We start from the raw sequence: 18,113 nt of genomic DNA, 5'->3' as shown, positions 1-18,113 counted from the left end.
TTAGTCAAATTTTATATTAGTTAGAGGCAATATATGAATGACATGCGTAGGATTAATGATTAAATAAATGAGATAAACAAAGTAGGCTAGAATACAAAAATCGAATGGGAATAGGTTTCTATATAATTTCACTGCAAAATGAAAAAGGAATTACTTACTTTTAATTAGTTTGAAATGCGTGTGAGGCAGATAGCGTAGCCTTATTTTTCCACCCTGCGAAGTAAGTAACTCTGATGTGTACCAAGAAGTTCACATCAAAGACTCGGCCTACGCGGAGTAGTTTGCTAGTTTCGGGTGCGGTCAATTACTGTAATCTGCAGTTTGTATGCAACAGGTTTCCAAACAGGTTATTTTCCAGGTTTATCACTGCTATATGCTGAGACTTGTGTTAGACTAAAAGACACATATAATAATAGAGACAAAAGATACTGTTGCGATTATGGTAGAAGAGGCAATAAGCACAATTTATCGCTCAGTTGAAACAATCAGACAAAAGGCTTTTTGTCTGACTAAACAGGGATTAGATCTGTGATGTCTGAAATGAAATATGTAATTGTTTTAGTCCAATATTGTGACCAGTGTAATTAAGTATTTTTTTTGTAATACACAATGAAATACAGACTTGCTGGAGATAACAAGTAAGTTTCTCTCTGTGTTGTGAGGCCCTTCCGCTTGGCCTCCCCAGAATCGCCTTGACACTCTTGCCATTGTGATTATACATGCCCTTCATAGTGTTTGTCTTACCACCAAATTGCGCTCAAGTTAAATTTTTGGTCTGCGCAAGGATGCTCATCACAAAAATGAGACGTGAGAGTGAAAGAAATGCTGTTAGGATTGCTGTCACACTCTCATATGTCGACGAAAAAGTTTGGTCTGGTCTAGTTGATTGTCTGGTTGACCTCCTGAGTTTGAATTCCGTTTCCTTATGAGTCAGCTATTGAAATGTGTTTTGCTATTATGGTTGACAATTATAAGTACATTTAAAGTAAGAAAATTGGACACTTTTTAATTAAAAGCATCGAACATTTTTCGAACTATTTAATTTTAAGAAGCTAAAAATGATCAGAATGAAGAGGCTTTAAGTTCGGACGCCTCAATGAATAATGCTTGAACCAACCCAGAACGTGAGGCACTTAATCTTTTACTGGATAACCTATCTGCTAGCATTGGTCAAACTCATTAATCTCCATCCACTGTGCAATCCTCAAAAATGCCAACAGCCAACACTATGAAAAAATTTTTAGCAGGTGGACCAGGTGAATGAGGAGCTCATTGTTGCGGAGGTTGAAATTAATTTCTCTTTATTTAGACCACATGAGTCATCAGTATGTCATTGGACCACACATTTTTTGTGCTAACACCAGTCCTGAATAGCTGCAACTTCTACACAGAGTGGTCAGCACAACACCATATACAGTTTTATGGGTTTGAGATAAGTCTGACACACTAGGATCATTTCAGGCCAAGGCAGACCGAAGGTTTACCTGGGTGCATTTGAACCTGTAGGTGTGGCTTATTTACCATTCGGCCAATTACCGATATAAGCTGAAGAATTACCTGTATTTTTGAGATGAGTCATGAACCACCTCCAGAGTGCAAGCTCGTTTACCTTGCGTCTCTTAATAAGTGTTGAACGTACCACTCCCCGAGTCATACCTGGCCTGAGACCACGATACCACAAAGGCTTAAGATTACGTTTATCACAGCCCCTGTGGCCTGGGCGTATCACACAGCCTTGGCTCTTCATTAGTTACCGATGGGCAGGCGGGTCTTCTGTTTGTACAGTGTTCCAAAATGCTCAACCAGCCTTACAATATTATCTCGGTTTCTAAACCCTAGCCAGCGTGTTTTTTGACTATTTTTTTTTTTTGCCGTTCTGTGTGTGTGTGTGTGTGTGTGTGTGTGTGTGTGTGTGTGTGTGTGTGTGTGTGTGTGTGTGTGTGTGTGTGTGTGTGTGTGTGTGTGTGTGTGTGTGTGTGTGTGTGCGACGTGTCACGTGTGTGTGCGTGCGTGTGTGTGTGCGTGTGTGCATGTGTATGTGTGTCAAGCAGGGCCCTGCTCGGTCCTGAGTAGGTCTGTCCCAGCCTATGTGAAATTCAACTCAGCTGTGAGTTACATCGCTTCTTCTTGTCACAACCTGTAAGGTTTATGGTTGTTTGCTGATGAAGAGCGCATGGGTAAATACATTCTGCTTACGCTGAAAAAACAGCGCTCTCTTCTCTGTTGAGGGGAGAGCAGCAGCAGGTTGGGTACGCCTACAATCATAGAACTAGAGTTATAATATCATAACTATCGTTACTGTGTTTGTCATTTTTATCCCTCTGTCGCACGGAAGGGACGATTCTGTCGGCCAATCAATGAACGGCGTGTTTAGCTCCAACTTTTCGGTACCCTTTCAGACCACTTGGAACCCCAACGGAGGCGTACTGAAAAATAGGTATGGCTAATCGCTCCGTCCCCGACCACTTTTGGCGGTGGAAACGCGAACCGCACCTTATCGAACCTAATCGCACCTTTGACATACCGCACCGCTTGTGGAAATGCACCATGTATATTGCCAGACACAACAGACTTGTGGACCACATTGCGGCTCAGATTCCCTGTGTGGCAGATGAGAAGATCGTTAAACACACTACTGTAGGAGAGAGTGGGGTAAAGTGAGACATTTTTTACATCTGCTCCCCTCTAAGCGAGCTAAAATGACAGACAAATCAATAAAATGTACACCTTTCCCATTAATTCAGGATGTTTCTTAGCAATGGAAATTATCAGAATGTATTCAGGACGAAGGGCAGTGAAAATATGATTGTTTTTTAAAAGGTGGTCTTGTGTCTCACTTTACCAAATCTTATGGGTTAACTGAGACAGACCAGCGAAATCAAGGAGGATAAAGTGAATCAGCTGGGGGTAAACTGATCCACTTACTTTATCCACTCTGAAACCATAACAACACATGTTGTAACAGTTAGAATCCTGACAGCTAGCTTGACAACCACACATTCCAGAACTAATTTCAGACTAGTGAATGGATTAATTTATCTGCAAACACTTTTTTAGGAATTCCAAACACACCAGATATTTTTATCAAATCTCAAAATTTCTTAGGCTATTTGAGGTTTCATGCGCATTTGAGGAATTTTGCTACTCTAGACTCTAAAATATCAATCATTGATATCATCTATTGAAAACCTTGGTTACAAATTTCAACTTATTGTGCTAGTGTTGGATAGTCTAGGGCATTTACTTAAGCAGGCAACCCCTGAACTTTGCCTTGGGGGGCTTTCAGAAACAAGAGCCAAACAGTTAGTAAAGCACTGCTCTATTTTGGCAATTATAGGAAACATGAGATGTTTCTTGTACCTCTGAAATTGTATAATAAATAACAACGTGCTGATCTGTTTTAATGTGTTGGATCATAAAAAAAAAAAAGGATTCTTATTGAAATTCGACTTATTTGACTGGTGGAATCAAATATTTAAAGTATATTAAATGTGTGTATTTTGTTTTGTCTTAGTGTATTATGTGAGTTTGTGTATGTATTATGTGAGTACAGTGTGTGTTTGTTTCAGGGGGAAGCGTGGAGGGAGGTTTCGTAATAGGCCTATCTCACAACTTCCTGGTTCGGCGTTCGATTTTGCCTTCACCGGGTAAAGTGACTTCCGGTCGCGTAGTCCATGATATTTGACAATGGCGCGGTCAAAAAACAAAAGCTTCTGTTGTGTACCTCTATGCGCCAATTCAAAACAAAAACAACCGTATTTACATGTCCACGACTTCCCAAATAATACCCAATACAGCAGTGGCGATCAGACGGAATGAAGGAGTTAATTTCGTAATTCAGAAGGGGAATACACTGGTCTGTAGTCGGCATTTTTTCAGCGGCTGATTATGACGACGGGAGTGCTACGCTGAATACTGGAGCTGATCCTAGTCGTTTTGACTAGAACAGCTACACCACAGCCCCGAAAAAAACACCCGTGTATAAACGGGTGTCAGCTCGAAAAGCTGAAGGAGAGGACAAAACACGAACGGACCGGAGAGGTACCGGGGAACATGACTACGCGACACGCCCCCCTGCCGGTAAGTAGATGTGTGCTAACTAGCTGTTATGTCTGTTATTTGTGTTCAACACTTGTTGGGCTATTGTATAATTTTGCCAAACATGGCATGGTTAACGTTAAAACATTCAATCAACATCAGACGTACTGTTAAACTGGGGTTGCATATTAATTCAGATTCAGCTTTATTGGCCAGGTTTGCGAACAAACGAGGAATATGACTTTGGTTTTTACTCTATGTACACTCAACCTATAGTTAATACATAAAAAATAAAAACAGAAAACAGTACAAATAAATTTAATAATAAGAAATATAAATAAACTTAAGTATACAGAATAACAATACAATAAAAAGAAAGGGTGAATACGAATGAATGGTAATGAAGACTTATTTGTCTTCTTTTTTTGTAGGTGCACTGGATGATGCCCTGGAGTATATTGCTGAGCTGGAGGCAAGGCTGCAAGAAATGTCCATGGGGCCACAAACTGTCCTCAACAGGTTTTGTGTGTCTGATCAGACCATGACATATTATACTCGGTTTCCATCTCAAGAAGTGTTTCAAGTGTTTTGGGAGTCTGTTTTGCCCCTCAACACAATATATTCTTCATTGGAGCAAAGCACAGAGGATTGGACAAGAGGCGATTCCAACACCACGCCCTTCAAGGAAGATTCCAGTCATTGATGAGTTTTCATCAACTGTTGTAGAGTAGCAACTGGCCTTAAAGAACAGGTCATTGCTGACATCTTCCAGGTCAGCACAGCTGAGATGGTACCAACTCCAAGCTGGATATTCCCTCTAGGATGTGGGACATTAAAGGGCGAAACGTCAAATAAAAATGTGACTTTTTTTTATATTGTAGTGATAACAGATGTATTCTAATATGCATCTTTTCATAATGAGCAAGTTTAACAGAGTGCAAATTGCAAAACAAATGTCTTACCAGCATACGCTCTGTAGAGTGTGGACTTGACTCCAGTCTTCCCCACCGACTTGGGTTTCTTCACCACCAGGTCACTCACAGCCTCTGGATGGATTCCCTGAGGCGAACAACAATACAGGAAATGCATATACTCTAGACAAATACTGAAGTGTATGATTTGAACAGAGGACACAACAGCACACATGGGTTCGAGGTCGATGCCACATCTGTGGTTGACTGGTACAGGCCAGGGAAGGTGGAACCACATCAAGGCCCAGCTGCACATAATGCGCTGTCTGGAACAGCAGAGCGGTTATATGGCTACAGAAGCCTTTGCCCGCAGCACAGCTACAGCTCTGAGAGACCCAGTTGTCCAACAGCCTCCAGGGTGATCTGTGAACACCATAAGAATTGAGTTACTGAACTTAGTAGGTAGGACCTTGATATAAGGCCATTGGAAACTGGCAAGGAGCCTGCAACCGCAGAAAAGCCATGTACAGTTCCGTGCAAAACTCTTGGGCCACCATTACATCTGTTGTTTTAGCAATGTCATAACATGAACTAGCCCAGATGTTTGTCCTTTTAATGCACTCAACACATTTCCTTTATTTACGGCTTGTGCCTTAATGAAGAGGAAGAAAAATACATAGGTCTACTCTGTACAGCCACAACATTGCAGCAAGCTAGGTGGGCCAAGTCTTAAGCACGCTACTGTTTGTAAGAAAGAACAATGAAAATGATCTGAACTTCAGAAGAAGAGGAAAACTGCAACTGCAGTTGTTAGTCCAGACAGACTATCAAAACTAACAGACTTGGGCCAACGGGCCCTAACTCAGCAGAAACCTGTAGTATGTGGGGCTCCTCATCGAGCGGTTGCATCTACCTCTCACTACCACCTTTCCATCAACTATATTTGACACTTAGCATGTACATAATGTTAATAATATGTCGCTGATCGGAAGAAAACTGGTCAGCAAATAACTAGCTGAACCTATCCTTGGCTAAACTAATGCTAAAATGCTAACGCTACACACGGAGACTTCATAGCCACCATGGCTAATTATATTCATAATATTATAGTCTACACGTAACAAATATGATCATTTTACACACATTTCACACACAGACAATATTTCTGACGATTTATATGGATCGTAAATGGTTTGCTTGTCATCACAAAACATGAATGAGCAAGGCGGCCATTGAGTAGCCTACTGACAACAACAAAACACCTTAGACAACTTACCTTGATAATTGTGTACAAACTCCTCCACAAAAAACTTGTACCCCTTTGTCAGCCTGGGCTGTGGTGTTGCTGAGTGTGTCTCCACAATCTTCTGCACATCTTCGAATCGCAATTTGGGAATACCCACCAGGGAAGTGGCGAAGAAACGATCCATTTTTGCATTGACGGCAATACAAAAATGACTACGCCGGAAGAATGTTTACCCGGTGTGACGTCATTTCCGATTTTCGTGAGATAGGCCTATCATGGCTCCCGTCTCCTCCGGCAGACTCAAGGCTCGATTCCACCGGAGGCGTACGCGCCGCAGCACGGCTGCGCCGCGGTCACCGCTGCTGATCGCTGCCACTCTAATCAATGAGACCATTTCCACCGGGCGCGCCGCGGAACGTTTCAGCAGCGTCCCAGGAGCGGCGTGCCGCAATATCATCCCACTGCAAACGCAAATGGGCGTTCTCGTGTGGTGGGGGTTCCCGTTTACGCAGACTGGAACGCCCCCTTCTTATTCTTCGTCGCCTTTCTCGCTGAACTGTATTAAATGTCAAAGTGTACTACTCCGAAACCATGTAAATAGTATTGTAAATAAACTTCCAAAGCTTTTCAAATCTTATTTGGAAAATAACTTCACATGGTGTATCTTTTTACAATTTATTCGTTACCAGCATTCGTAGTGTTGATCAGTAGTGAAATAGTCCGCTATAAGACGTTGACGTCGCTTAGCAACCAAAGACGCTGGGGTTGACAAGTTACCGGACTCCTACCCATGCAAGTGAACGGAGCGTTCCACGGCATTGAGAAGACCCGTGTAATAAAGGCCTATAAAATGTCTGTTTATGGCATAGATTTCTCCTCAAATTAGGCCAATAAAGCAATGATAACAAAAACAAAAAAAACACAAATGCTCGATCAAAGGCCCGACCCGACAATCAAAACCCTCATTGTTTAACATGAATTGGCTAAACAAATGACCACTGTAGCATATTTAAACCAAATTCAAATTGTGCAGAGATATATTTCCATTGGTCATTCTCACTGGCGGCTGGCGATCAAACATGTTGGTGGGGCACAGTAATAGACAGGGGGTCTGAGGTTCTCCCCCCCACCTCCCCATAATTTTTTGGGAATTTAATAGATTTGATTTCCTGTATTCTGGTGCATTTTGGGGATGGCCACTACCTATTTACCTGCTTTTCATTCAGATTCATAGCCTACATCCTGACTTGCAGAGCCTGGACAAGCTTACAGTGCATATACAGACCTACTTCATGGCCATTCCACCAGCCATTGCTATTTGACCCATTGTTGTTATTCTGATATTGAGACAAATCATGATCACTGTCCTATAGCGTCCATTTTTTGTGAGTCTCAATGTCTACTTCAAATGCAGTTAGAAATATGGGACAGTTGCTTCATTTTGTTTATATGCTACAGGCCGAAAGACTAAATTAATATGTAACTTACTTGCTCCTTTTAAGTATAACATTGCTTGGGGAGTCCAATTCCTCCGCTGAAAAGGGTGGAAAGTGCTTACAACTCTCTGCTAGTTAGCGATCTATGACATTGTTGTTTTTTATTGGTCGCCATGAAAAAAACAAAAGGGGTAACACTGTTGATATTTATCAAATAAAACATAGGGGGTAACACTGTTGTTTTTCTTTGGTCGTCATGAAAAAAAACACAAGGGGTAACACTGTCGTTTTAATCAAATTAAACACAAGGGGTAACACTGTCATTTTAATCAAATGAAACATAAGGGGGTAAAACTGTTTTTTTTTTATTGGTCGTCATGAAAAAAAACCTAAGGGGTAACACTGTTGTTTTTTATTGGTCGTCATGAAAAAAACATAAGGGGTAACACTGTCGTTTTTATCAAATGAAACATGAGGGGTGTAACACTGTCATTTTTCTTTTGTCGTCATGAAAAAAACATAAGGGGTAACACTGTAGTTTTTTATTGGTCGTCATGAAAAAAACATAAGGGAAATAATAGAAATACACACATACATTTTAATGTCATGTATATCCTCTTTATTGATGATTGATTATTGTGTGTTGTCATCACCTCAGTGGTGCAGTGGAGTGTACTCTGCCTAACCCACTGGAGACCGCGGCTCAATTTCTGTGGAAAACACAATATCTTTAATTTGAAACGTAATGCTATCATGTCTATTGCATATATATTGTCATATATAACCACAGACATATTTAAATTATAAATCTCAGTGGGAAGTGGAGAGAGCTGTGAGCTAACCCCCTGGAGACCGGGGTTCAAGTCTGGTTGATGTCCTCTGTTGGAAGACTCTTATCTCTATTTCATGCGAATTATAAAGTCAAGTATAACCATTGTGTTGAGTTTATATGGTGCATTGATAAGTTCGGAGGTTAATACTCTAAACAGCTCAGGTTCGGATCCCCGCAAAAACGTCGACAGGGGTAACACTGTTGTTTTTTATTGGTCTTCATGAAAAAAAACATAAGGGGTAACACTGTCATTTTTATCAAATGAAACGTAAAGGGTAACACTGTCATTTTTTATCTGTTGTCATGAAAAACCCATAAGGGGTAACACTGTCGAAATGTATCGAATAAAACATAGGGGGTAACACTGTCGTTTTTATCACATGAAACATGAGGGGTGACACTGTCGTTTTTCTTTGGTCGTTTTTATTGCTCGTCATGAAAAAAAACATATTTGAAAAAAAAAGAAAAAGTGTCCTTGTCAAATAAGATATAAGGGGTAACACTGTTGTTTTTCATCAGTCGTCATGGGAAAAAAACATAAGGACTAACGCTGTCGTTTTTATCAAATGAAACGTAAAGGGTAACGCTGTCGTTTTTTTATCTGTCATCATGAAAAACCCATAAGGGGTAACACTGTCGAAATGTATCGAATAAAACATAGGGGGTAACACTGTCGTTTTTACCAAATGAAACATGAGGGGTGACACAGTCGTTTTTTTTTGGTCGTCATGAAAAAACCCATAAGGGGTAACACTGATGTTTTTTATTGGTTGTCATGAAGAAAAACATAAGGGGTAACACTGTCATTTTTTATTGGTCGTCATGAAAAAAAACATAAGGGGTAACACTGTAGTTTTTTATTGGTCGTCAAGAAAAAAAACATAAGGGGTAACACTTGTTTTTTACTGGTCGTCATGAAGGAAAACACAAGGGGTAACACTGCTGCTTTTTTATTGGTCGTCATGAAAATAACATAAGGGGTAACACTGTCGTTTTGTATTGGTCGTCATGAAAAAATATAAGGGGTAACACTGTTGTTTTTCATCAGTCATCATGGGAAAATAACATAAGGGGTAACACTGTCGTTTTTATCAAATGAAACGTAAAGGGTAACACTGTCGTTTTTTATCTGTCGTCATGAAAAACCCATAAGGGGTAACACTTGTTTTTTATTGGTCGTCATGAAGAAAAACACAAGGGGTAACACTGCTGTTTTTTATTGGTCGTCATGAAAAAAACATAAGGGGTAACACTGTCATTTTTTATTGGTCGTCATGAAAAACACATAAGGGGTAACACTGTTGTTTTTTATTGGTCGTCATGAAAAAAAACATAAAGGGTAACACTGTTGTCTTTGTCAAATAAAATATAAGGAGTAACAGTGTCGTTTTGTATTGGTCGTCATGAAAAAATACATGAGGGAAATAATAGAAATACACACATACATTTTAATGTCATGTATATCCTCTTTATTGATGATTGATTATTGTGTATTGTCATCGCCTCAGTGGTGCAGTGGAGTGCACTCTGCCTAACCCACTGGAGATCGCGGCTCAATTTCTGTCGAAAACACAATGTCTTTCATTTTAAACGTAATGCTATCATGTCTATTGCACGTGTCTAACACTGTTGTTTTTTATTGGTCGCCATGAAAAAAACACAAGGGGTAACACTGTTGTTTTTTATTGGTAGTCATGAAAAAAACATAAGGGGTAACACTGTTGTCTTTGTCAAATAAAATATAAGGGGTAAAACTGTCGTATTTATTGGTCGTCATGAAAAAAAACATATTTGAAAAAAAAAAGAAAAAGTGTCCTTGTCAAATAAGATATAAGGGGTAACACTGTTGTTTTTCATCAGTCGTCATGGGAAAAAAACATAAGGGCTAACGCTGTCGTTTTTATCAAATGAAACCTAAAGGGTAACACTGTATAGAATAGAATAGAATAGAATAGAAACACACACGCGCACACGCACACACGCACACACTCAGATGGATCCGACCGGGATTTCCGGTGCGATGGGTTTCCTCCATCAGCAACTTATACAATAAACAAATTATTTAAAACAAAACCCCTCTTTCATTTTAAAATAATAGTATGCAAATATGTTGAATAGGCCTCCATCTTTACTTTCAAAATGTTCCTATATAGCCTATTTTATAGCTTACACACTGATATTTTAAAACAGGAATGCGAAATGCGAAATGCATCCTGGGATATTTAACGGTCCCAAGTCCACACCATGGACATATTGGGCTAGCCCCATCAGTAAGTAGAATAATCTCTGTCCACTTCAACAGAGAAACACTCTGAGCATGCGCATTTCAATGTTTCAAGTCCAATACACATTGCATTGGGCTGAGCCCCTCTTGCCCCTCCAGACGAGCTCAGCCGGAAGAAGCAAGCCAGGGTCGACTAAAAATTAAATATAAGCGCCAAACTTATTATTTTATAGTACTTTCTGAGGAGATTATTTAAAAAAATATATATATTTATGTAAAATAATATATATATTCTATTTTGTATATATTTCCTTTTTTTCATTTTCTTTTTTTTCTTCTGAGAGTAGCGACTTGCCCCTAATGACCAGTCGCCACTGGTCATTCTGACCTGGGACATTTAGAATTGTCGGTCCTCCTCATTTTTTTCCGGCAATTGACCGGTAATAACCGAAAACGGCAACTCTGCTATAAACCGTCCTAACTTTCACCGTCAACACCAAACCCCTTCTTCTTCGCACGGCTGTCAACATCCGAAACATACGCTAGTTAGATTTTCTCAAACAGCAGTTTCAAGTACGGATAGCATAGAACTAACGTTAGCCAAGTGGGGCCTCCATGATTGCTAAATCTAATGAGAGAGGTAAAATTGCCATTAAAGGCATACTGTACGATTTCCAGTGATATGCACTTTTTAATATGTTGTTGAAATTGGTTTTTACATCCTGACAGCAATAAATAACTTATGGGCAATGAAAAAGAAGCGAAAAAAAACGAAATCTGTATCGGCTATAAACCTGTTAAAATGCTTACCAATCGGAGACATTGTACCCGAATCTAAAGAACCAATCACAAGCCTGCGCGTTCTCTCCCCTCTGTGTACGAGACTGAGCCGAACTGAGCGCGTTCACGGAGGGCAAAGAAAGCGTTGTTGTCAGTAGTTCATGACAGTGGACTAGACCTAGTGAGCCTACAACGTCAACACGATGGAAGAAAAAAAACAGAAGTTACCACTGCCACCGTTACTTGCCCCGGTTCATCCTTTTAAAAAGGCAAGAAAAAGAAAGACAGAAACTGAAAAGGCAGCAACAAAAAAGAAGTTGGAGACTGCTCGAGGAAAAACGAGAATAAATATTGGATTAGCTTTTCAGCGATGGCGACAGCTGAGGGAGTTGAATGGCCTGAAAAGTGACGCAATGGTTGCCGTTGAAGTAAGCCGTAAGCAGCAGCAGCGCTCGTGCACGGCTCTGTGTCGAAGGGTGGGGGCAGGGAGTCCTGAAGGGTGGGGGAGGAGTTAAACGGAACTCCGAAGAGAAGCTAATTTCAAATCATGCTAGCTCTCGCACATCGTACAGTATAGCTTTAAGGAAGGAAAGCATAGTATGCCTTGCGACTGTGCTTCGCAGTATGCCTTGCGAAACCCAGTATGCCTTTCGAAACACCTCGTGATTGGTCGAAGAAACGCTACCAGGAACGCTTAAAGGGCGTTCTTGTGTCATGACGGAAACGCCCAAACCTGCAGCTGGACTCTTATGGCGTCACATTAGTGCCATAATGCACTAACGTGTAAAAGATGCATTCGGGCGTATTACATTATTCCACACGCGTAGATATTAACTGCGAGCGCGCAAATGATCTCTGCGCGCGCAAAACAGCCTCTCGCACGCGCAAATTACCTCAGCGCGCGCAAAACAGCCTCTCGCGCGCGCAAATTACCTCAGCGCGCGCAAAACCTCTCGCGAAAGATGTTTTTACGCTCTCGCTCGAATTTAATTTTGGCACTATGGGGGAGGGAACCAAGGCAGGGCGGGCTTTCCTATGATTGGCTGTTTCTGAAGCGCGATATTTGATTGACAGCCCTCCTCAGCTCTCCTCTCATTCAATTCTGAATTGTACAGTTAATGGCTGAAACGATAGTTACTTATTGTAACTCTAGATTCTATGAGTATAGGGGCAGCCTTTTAAGGCTATCGATATTGGGTTATCCCTAGGCGTGAGCCGTAGCACTGAAAATTTGTAATCCCCGACCACCAACAGCGTGGGCCTCAATAACGTCCGCGTGCGGCGTGCCTCAACGACGTCCGCATTTCGCAGATATAGTCGGGCGCCGGCGGACGTTCTGCTCCCAATAAACAGCTTTTCTTCAGCTATTTAAAGGACAATGAGGCCGACACTTCAAAGGCTGCGCCTATACTCATAGAATCGGGAGTTACAATACGTTCAGCCATTTACTGTACAATTCAGAATTGAATGTGAGGAGGGCTGTCAATCAAATATCGCGCTTCAGAAACGGCCAATCACGTTTGGCCGTTTCACGTATCGCCCTGCCTTGGTTCCCTCCCCCATAGTGCCAAAATTAAATTCGAGCGAGAGCGTAAAAACATCTTTCGCGAGAGGTTTTGCGCGCGCTGAGGTAATTTGCGCGCGCGAGAGGCTGTTTTGCGCGCGCTGAGGTAATTTGCGCGCGCGAGAGGCTGTTTTGCGCGCGCAGAGATCATTTGCGCGCTCGCAGTTAATATCTGCGCGTGTGGAATAATGTAATACGCCCGAATGCATCTTTTATCACATTAGTGAATTATGGCACTAATGTGACGCCATAGACCCTTCTCGCGTGACGAGCCGCGGCGCTATCTTTCCGTCGCACTTCTATTTTTGCCGCGAGCCGCTGCTAAACCGCGTCAATTTCAACAGAGCAGATCGAGCAGGGCAGGAAGTGAAAAAAGTAAAAGCCATAGAGCATCCGGTCAATTTACAAAATAAAACACAATACTCAGCTCATGTAACTTCACATCAACATTATTACGTCATGACCGGTGGCACCAGGTCAGCAGTCAATCAATCAAAGGGTCTCAGAGGGTCGGCAACATGGACGACCAGGGGCGATTCTAGGTAGTGTGGGGGCCCTAGGCAGAGGATTGTTGACGGGGGGGGACGGGGGGGGGGGGGGGGGGAGCGATTGTTGAGGGGGGGGGGGGGGGATAAACTGATTGACCTCATTCAAAGTCATTTTCAAAAATGAGAGATTTTGCCTGATATTCACTTCCACTCCTTCTCAAATGGACTGTATGAAATGACTTTCCAACTTAGCCAGAGCCAGTTTCAAAAACTACAATTTAGGTAGAATGACCACCATAATTGTATACACCTTGATGATACGACCACATGTGTATGATATTGATATGCGTCAAAAGTAGAACAAGGAATAAGTAAAAAAGGACATGTCTGAGTCGTTTTTTTGACACATTTTGGTAATCACTCACTGTCTGGCAATTTGGTTGCATGTTTGTTGCATGGTTATGTATATTCCTTATGATATTTAGTATTGCATAGAAAGGATGTGATGTCTTAGTTGTATCAGCTAGACAAACATAACTTAATAATCGATTTGATATTTCCATTTCCATGCTTTCTGTGTAACTAGATTAGATTAGATTAGATTAGATTAGATTAGATTAGATTAGGCTTTATTGATCCTTTTGGGATGACTCCCTCAAGGAAATTGATTGTCCAGTAGTTTACAGAAAGAAACACAACACAATATTAAATTATATACAATATACAATATAAGATAAACAATAAACTCTTGGATAACTATAAAAAGTAAAACAAAAAAGTAAAGAGTAAACAATAAACAATAATAATAATATAAGATAAACAATAAACTCTTAACTTACTACTTGTTATTGTTGTTATGTTTTGACTTGGTGTCACTGTCATCATTTTGCTTTTTTCTGGTAACTACCTATTAGATCATAAAGTAGAGTTAAAACATTTGAGGGACTGCATAATTAAACAAAGAGTAACATACTGTGTATGGGAGTTCAGGGTGACATTTAATTATTGTGTGACTGTATATGGTCAGCCTACTGCTGAAATAATTGTCAATGTTGGTGAGTTGTCACCAGTTGGCGATGTGGGTGGAAGGGTGGGTCCAGGAGTTCCTTTAGCCCCTGACAGGGACGTGGTTGCCCAATCCTCTCCCACCATCTGCTGGATGGGGTAGAGCCTAACCTCTTTGTGGAGTGGAAAGGCTCTTTCATGGCTTCACCTTGAGGCTGTCTCACTAAATGACACTTTAATAGGCTCCTCCACAGCAGAGTAGCCATTAATGCAGCTTGGGTATCATTTCTTTTTGTATCTCCATTTCATAATTTGGAAATTGAATGTCAGTGAATTGTGAGATACCTTCCCTTAAATAATGAATAATTGCTTTATTTGAAAGACTTTTAGGTGAAAAGGTTCAATTAAATCTATCCTTACGGACATTATGTGTCCAAGGGGCAAACATGTTCAGCATGAGGAATTGGGCAGTTGTGTTTGACAAGGAAATGGAAGAGATCACACTGTCCTGTGATCTCTCTCACTGCCTTCACCTCCATTATATCAACAGCCAAATCTGCCTTCTGCCTGACCAAAATCAACCCCTCCGCCTCCAAACCCAGGAAACTGATTTCCATGTTATTTTTCCTCGTCACCCCTCCCCTTCCTTCCTCACTCACAGCTGAGGGCTTTGTTACCTACTTTACCCAGAAGGTGAAGGACTTCATCTCCTCTTTTACCCCTGCCACCATCCTCCCTCCCCATATCCCTACATGTTTTACCCACCTTGTCCCTCTCACCTCCGAAGATGTCAACAGAGTAGTTTTGTCTGACCACGCCACCGCTGGACCCGATCCCCTCCTCACTCCTCCAGGCTCCTGTGGCTGCTGATGGTCAACAGATGTGGTTAATCAGTAATCGATGGAACTGGAGTGAACAATCCTTTAAAAGAACCACCGTTACTTCTGAGAGGTATTTAGTTTACAGGGCCTGGCAATTGGTTTGTAGAGCAAAACCCAGCAACACCTGAAAAAAAACGACATGCATGTTCCTTGTTCAATCTCTTTGAGGTAATGTTAATATTGAAACTTGAATGTGAAGAAACTACACTTAATTGTGAAATCACCTGACTTACTCTTACTCTATTCTCAGGTCAACCTGGATATTGTGTCTGATTGGGTGTATATTATCGCTACCAGTAGATAAAGGTACGACTTACTTACGACTTACTTTCTTTACAAACTTAACTCTCAAGTAACTAACAAGCAATAGGGTTGTAGGGAAGAGCAACATTAATGGGTTAATGTGGTCCCCTTTTAGGTTTTGGCTCAAACAATCCTTCACCAGCATGGAGTGACTTCAGCAGTCCTCGCTCTACTTATCCTGTTGGTCAAGCCGGCTCGGTGTATACTTATGGCAGCACACCGCAAGATTACATTGGAAGAGCGCCTTCCACTTGGTCCCAGCAGAACAGTGACTCAAAGGCTGATGACGGGGTCTACTCAAATGATGGCTCCAATATGGATGCTGGCGACTCTGGCTGGGCCAAGAGCGGTGCGATGGACTCTGGTAGTGATGCTCAGTACCCTGTTCCTGAAGGCTACCCTGAGGAGCTTGTCGCCCCCATGGACCAGGAGCTGGAGGAACCTGAGGAAGAGCCCGTGTTGAGCGACGTCTCTGACCTGGAGCCGGTCTACCACTTCAGTTCCGGGTCACGCTACCAGCAAGGCAGACAGGCCTTCTTCCTAACCAGATACAACCCCGGAGAGCCTATGGTCGCCTCTGCTGACGCGTTGGTCTCTAACAGTTATGGAATGGGAAATGGTGAGGGAGGGCCAGCTGATCCAAGACAGCCTGGGAAGGGTGACTACTGATCAACTGCAATGTCTTTCATTTCTAATGGCTGTATATGAATAAATCTTTGCTTTCGGAATTAGTTTCCTTTGCTTTAATACAGGTTGCCAAGTTTAGCATTGCTAAGATGTGCATGAAGCACTGTGCTTTGGTGTCCATTGAACAAACATTATCCTGGATCCAACTCCTTGGGTATTGCAAGTACCCAAGGAGAACCAACTTGACCTTATATTCACGAGGTCCTGCGGTAACTCTGCTCTCTCTGTAACCCCGTTCCCTGTGTCTGACCATAATTTTAACTGCTCTCTCCTCTAAATCCTCTTCCTCCTTGGCTGTACAAATCTCTGCAGGCTTAAACGCAACAATAACAATAGGTATCCATAATCCAATTACATCCTGTGAACCTAATTAAGAGGCAAGTTTGGATGCTTGAACCCACACAGAACTAGAGACTCTTTGTTTAAATGGATTACCGCTAGGTGGCAGTATAGATCAAATAATTCCGGCCGCTGGTGCTCACTATTGTTGACGGATTTCCCCTGTAAAGTGAGGAAACGAGTGCTCTGGGGACTAAACTGAGGTAAATGTGTCACCATTGGGACACCTAAAAGCTTATTGGTTTTAACTTAAACACTTCAAAATACAAGTTAAACAGAACTGGTCTTCCAGTCTTGAACTAGCCCTCACATTTTCTTGCAATATGCTAGCATTGGTTAAACTCATTAATCTCCCTCAACTGTGCAATCCTCTACAATGCCAACAGCCAACCCTATGAAAGCTTTATTAGCAGGTGGACCAGGTGAATGAGCAGCTGAATGGGGGATTGTGGCGGCCCCTGTGGCCTGGGCGTATCACACAGCCTTTGTTGGCTCTTCATTAGTTACCGATGGGCAGGTGGGTCTTCTGTTTAGACAGTGTCCCAACAAGCTCAACCAGCCTTACAATATTGGCTTGCTTTCCAAACCCTCACTGGACTGTTTTGCCTATACAGGTGGCATGTCTAGGGCCATTGTGTGCGTTTCTGTGTGTGTGTGTGGGGGGGGGGGGGGGGGGGGGGGTGTGTGTGTGTGTCAAGCAGCAGCGCTCTAACCCAAGGCCCTGCTTGGTCCTGGGTAGGTCGGCCCAGCCTACGTGAAATTCAACTCAGTGGTGAGTTTCATTGCTTCTCCTTGTCACGACCTGTAGAGCTTTATGGTGGTTTGCCGGAGAGAGAGAGAGAGTGGGTGTGGGTGTGTTTATTTATGTGTGTATTATGCGAGTGAGTGTATGTGTGTGTGTTTGTATTATGTCAGTGTGTGTGCGTGTGTGTGCACCTGTGTGTGTGTGTGTGTGTGTGTGTGTGTGTGTGTGTGTGTGTGTGTGTGTGTGTGTGTGTGTGTGTGTGTGTGTGTGTGTCTGTGTGTTTGTGTGTGTGTGTGATGTGAGTGTGTGTGACGTCTGCCTAGTCAAAATGCTTTTTTTTCCATTTATTAACCAAGGTTAATTTTTCTTTCTTTCTCCCCTCTTGCTCTCTTTTTTCCCATCTCTCCAAGGATCTAATGCAACTCCGCCTTCTTCCATAGTTCCCAGGACAAGGAGAACACGCATGCACATACAACAACGGCAGGACTCCTCCCCCCCCCCCCCCCACAAACAAACAGACAAACACACACACAAACACACACCGACACAGACATATAGACACACACACACACACACACACACACACACACACACACACACACACACACACACACACACACACACACACACACAC

The 18,113-nt window shown here is 42.1% G+C and overlaps 1 protein-coding gene across 1 annotated transcript; it reads left to right on the top strand.

The window, feature by feature from the left end:
• Positions 1-15,463: 15,463 nt before the first annotated feature.
• Positions 15,464-16,436, top strand: LOC115557611 (uncharacterized). Its single transcript, XM_030375550.1, has 3 exons — positions 15,464-15,573; positions 15,656-15,711; positions 15,824-16,436. The coding sequence occupies exons 1-3, from the start codon at positions 15,545-15,547 to the stop codon at positions 16,375-16,377; spliced, it is 639 nt and encodes a 212-aa protein (XP_030231410.1). The 5' UTR covers positions 15,464-15,544; the 3' UTR covers positions 16,378-16,436.
• Positions 16,437-18,113: the final 1,677 nt, after the last annotated feature.

Source organism: Gadus morhua, chromosome 13 (genome assembly GCF_902167405.1).
Source record: "Gadus morhua chromosome 13, gadMor3.0, whole genome shotgun sequence".
NCBI lineage: Eukaryota > Metazoa > Chordata > Actinopteri > Gadiformes > Gadidae > Gadus > Gadus morhua.
This window is presented reverse-complemented; position numbering and strand designations above follow the sequence as displayed.